Source organism: Neopelma chrysocephalum, unplaced genomic scaffold (assembly GCF_003984885.1).
Source record: "Neopelma chrysocephalum unplaced genomic scaffold, ASM398488v2 Primary Assembly neopelma1_183155, whole genome shotgun sequence".
Taxonomy (NCBI): Eukaryota; Metazoa; Chordata; class Aves; order Passeriformes; family Pipridae; genus Neopelma; species Neopelma chrysocephalum.
The window spans coordinates 1-3,660 of record NW_020938167.1 but is presented as its reverse complement, the minus strand read 5'-3'; the positions used below and the strand labels follow the sequence as shown (position 1 = coordinate 3,660).

At 64.2% G+C, this 3,660-nt stretch overlaps 1 protein-coding gene across 1 annotated transcript; it reads left to right on the top strand.

Annotated features, from left to right (window-relative positions):
• Nucleotides 1–278: 278 nt before the first annotated feature.
• Nucleotides 279–2,831, top strand: LOC113962604 (tenascin-X-like). Its single transcript, XM_027673364.1, has 5 exons — nt 279–503; nt 952–1,048; nt 1,472–1,633; nt 2,091–2,287; nt 2,751–2,831. The coding sequence occupies exons 1-5, from the start codon at nt 477–479 to the stop codon at nt 2,829–2,831; spliced, it is 564 nt and encodes a 187-aa protein (XP_027529165.1). The 5' UTR covers nt 279–476.
• The last annotated feature ends 829 nt before the right edge of the window (nt 2,832–3,660 follow it).

The window sequence follows — 3,660 nt, the reverse complement described above, 5'->3', positions numbered from 1 at the left end:
ACCCGTGAGTGGGGGCAGGGGGGGATGGGGAGGCTCCTTGGGGGGGGCACCTGGACCCCTGGGTCCTTTTGAGGGCTCTGGGTCTTTGCAGGGGTCCAATGGATGCCCGAGGTGGGGGGTTCATTGAAGGGGTACCTGGGTACTTTTGAGGGGCAGGTGGTTTATTGGGGGCAGTTGTGTCCCTTGGGAGGGGGAGTGGATCTCTGGGGAGGGCACCTGGACCACTGGGTCCCTGGTGGGGAGGTGTTTATTGGGTGGGGAGGGTCTGGGTGCTTCTGGGGAGGGGGCACCCGCACCCCTGCATCCCCAGAAGCCCCTGCGGTGCCTGAGGGACCCCCCCGTGCCCCCCAGCCCCTCTCCCGCACCCCCACCCCCGGGACTGTGCCGAGGAGCAGCGGAACGGGCCGGGCCCCTCGCGGGAGACCCTCGTGTTCCTCGGAGGGGACCCGGCCCGGCCCCTCAGGGTCTTCTGTGACATGGAGACGGACGGCGGCGGCTGGCTGGTGGGACTGGGGGCACCGGGAGGGGCTGGGGGACTTCTACAGGGGGCTGGGGGGGGGGATCTAGGGAGTTCTGTGGGAGCAGTGGGGGTCTGGGGGGCAATGGGGGCGTTTGGGGGTGACAGAGGGGCACAGGGGCACTGGAAAGGAGCTGGGAGGCATCCCTAGGGCACTTCACGGATGTTTATGGGAGGAAATCAGGGTCCTGGGGGACAAGAGAGAGTTCTGAGGCAGGATTAGGGGGGCTTGGGGGCACAGGGAGGGGACTGGGAGGTTTTGGTGAGGAACTGGGGGGCATTGGAAGAGAGACCGGGGGCACTGGGAGGGGCTGGGAAGCTTCTCCAGGGGTTTCCGGGGGGTATTACAAGAGGCCATAGTGTCACTGGGGGGGTCTGGGGTGGAACTGGGGGCCCCTGGGTGGATTTTGGGGTGCCCCTGACCACCCCCCCAGGTGTTCCAGCGCCGCCAGGACGGGGGCACCGATTTCTGGCGGGGGTGGGAGTCGTACGCCCGCGGCTTCGGCAACATCAGCGGCGAGTTCTGGCTCGGTGAGAGGGGGGACAGGGGTCTGGGGGGTCGTGGGGGGTTTGGTGAGGCCTGGGAGGGTTTGAGGGTCTCCCGGGGTTTGGGGGATCCTGGGGGGATTTGATGGGACCCAGAAATTCGAGGGGACACGGAAGAAAGCAACCCACAGGGGCACCCGGGGATTTGGGGGGGACACTTTGAGGAGACCCAGCAGCTGAGGGGGCACAGGGGGAACGCGGGTGGGCTCCAGCAGCTGGGGGGTGTGCAGGGAGGACTCGGGGGATCTAAGGGAGGTCCGGGTGGTCCCCAGGAGTTGGGGGGTGTCTCGGATGGTTTTCAGGGCACGGAGAATGAGGCGCTGACTTGGGAATGGAGGGGGAGATGTGGGGGAGGAATTCGGGGGGTCCCCAGGGGTTCGGGGGGTGCCGGACGGTTTTGGGGCGCAGGGAACGAAGCGCTGCACGCGCTGACGGCCGGGACCCCCACGGAGCTGCGCGTGGACCTGCGGACCCCTCGCGACTCCGCCTTCGCGCACTATCGCGACTTCGCCGTCGGCGGCGCTGAGGAGCGATATCGGCTCCGAGTCGGGACCTTCAGCGGCACCGCCGGTGCGGGGCGGGGGGGCCGTGGGTTTGGGGGATCCCTGGTAGGCTTTGGGGGGGTCCCTGGTGGAGTTTTGGGGGTCCCTGGTAGGGTTTGGGGGGGGTCCCTGGTGGGGTTTGGGGGATCCCTGGTGGGGTTTGGGGGGGGTCCCTGGTGGGGTTTGGGGGGGGTCCCTGGTGGGGTTTGAGGGGTCCCTGGTGGGCTTTGGTGGGTCTCTGGGATGTTTTGGTGTTCCTGGAGGGTTTGGGGGGTCCCTGGTGGATTTTTTGTGTCCCTGATGGGATTTGGGGTTCCTCGGGGTCCCTGATGGGTTTTGGGGATCCCTGGTGGATTTTTGCTGGGGCATTTAGGGGTGCCTGGTGGGTTTGGGATCCCTGACATGTTTTGGAGTTCTGAGTGGTCCCTGGGGGGGTCTCTGTGGGGTTTTGGGGTCCCTGGGGGTGCTGACACCCCCTCCCGCAGGGGACGCCCTCTCCTACCACTCGGGCAGCCCCTTCTCGACACGGGACCGGGACCCCCGGGACCCTCGGGGCCCCCGAGAGCCCCCGGGGCACCCCCGGCCTCCCCACTGTGCCGTGGCCTATGGAGGGGCCTGGTGGTACCGGAACTGCCACTATGCCAACCTGAACGGGCGCTACGGGGCCACCCGGGACCACCAGGTACAGGGGGCTGGGGAGATTGGGGGAGATTGGGGGAGATGGGGGGGGATCCCTGGGGGTCTCTAGGGGTCTGTGGGCATTCTGTGGGAGTCTGGGAGGGTCTAGATGGTCAAGGCCTACCCGGGTCTGTGGGAGTCTGTAGGCATCTCTAGGGGTCTGTGGGGTCTATGGCAACCTGTGGTGGTCTACAGGGACCTATCTATAAGGGTTTGTGGGGGTCTATAGGAGTCTGCAGGGTTTATGGGGGTTGATAAGTCTCTACGGGTACTATAGGGCCTGTGGGGATCTAGAGGTGTCTATAGGGTCTGTGGGGGCCTATGAGTGTCCGTAGGAGTCTGTGGGGATTCTATAGGGTCTAGGGGGTTCTATAGGGATCCACAGGGTCTATGGAACCTGTAGGGGTCAATATGGTCTGTAGGGTTCTGTGGGGGTCTCTGGAGGTCCTGACCCCCCCTCCCCGCAGGGCATCCACTGGTTCCCCTGGAAAGGCTTCGACGTCTCCATCCCCTTCACCGAGATGAAGCTGCGGCCGCAGCGAGACTGAGGGGGCTGGGGGGGCCCCCTGGGTGCTGGGGGATCCCAGGCATCTGGGGGGCCCCAGGTGGGACTTGGGGAGAGGGTGAGGGGTCAACGGTGAAACTTTTATTGGGGGTTAATAAAAGCTGACGGTGACCCCCCTGTCCCACAGTGATCCCGGCATTCGGGGGGAGCAGGGGTCAGGCTGGGAGTGGGGGCAGGGGGACCCAGGGGTTCATGTGGGGGTTCTGGTCTCTCTGTCCATTGAAATGCTGGACCCAACCCCCCACTGGCCCTGGAGATGCTGAGATGTCCCAACCTGGGCAACACAAACACGTGTTGTGTCATCAGCAGTGGGCACAGGTGGGGTAGGGTGGGATGGGATGATCCATCCACTGAAGCCAAAAAGGTGTCTCATCTGGACCTCCCAGGACTCAGAGATGGAGTCAGGTCCCAGTTGTGTCACAGTCACGGTCATTGTCATCTCCTGGTCACAATCAGGTCATGGTCATCTCATGTTGTTTGTGGTGCTGCTCAGGGAGAGGAGTGGGAGTCCTTTCCTGCTCCAACACGGGGGAGGGAAGGAGACAGTTCTTCTCCAACAGGAGTTGATCCCACAGGCAACAGTTCTCCACAAACTGCTCCAACGTGGGCCCCTTTCCACACGGTGCTGTGGGACCTCCTTGTCCCCTCTGACAGGGAAGGGCTTTGCCAGCTTCCCAAATTACAGGGCCTTCTAGACCTTTTCAGCGTGGGAAGAGGGAAGGCTGCCTCCTCTGGATTACTGAATATCCATCACATGGGTTTGGCTTCCCCCCCTGAGCTCCCCCAGCTGCTCAGGTCTCTCTGCCTGTTTG

Excerpts from the sequence above, each read along its gene's own strand:
- LOC113962604 (XM_027673364.1), top strand. The coding sequence starts at position 477 with ATGGAGACGGACGGCGGCGGCTGGCTG. Across the intron at positions 1,049-1,471 it reads CAGCGGCGAGTTCTGGCTCG|GGAACGAAGCGCTGCACGCG; the intron begins GTGAGAGGGGGG and ends TTTGGGGCGCAG. Across the intron at positions 2,288-2,750 it reads GGGCCACCCGGGACCACCAG|GGCATCCACTGGTTCCCCTG; the intron begins GTACAGGGGGCT and ends CCCTCCCCGCAG.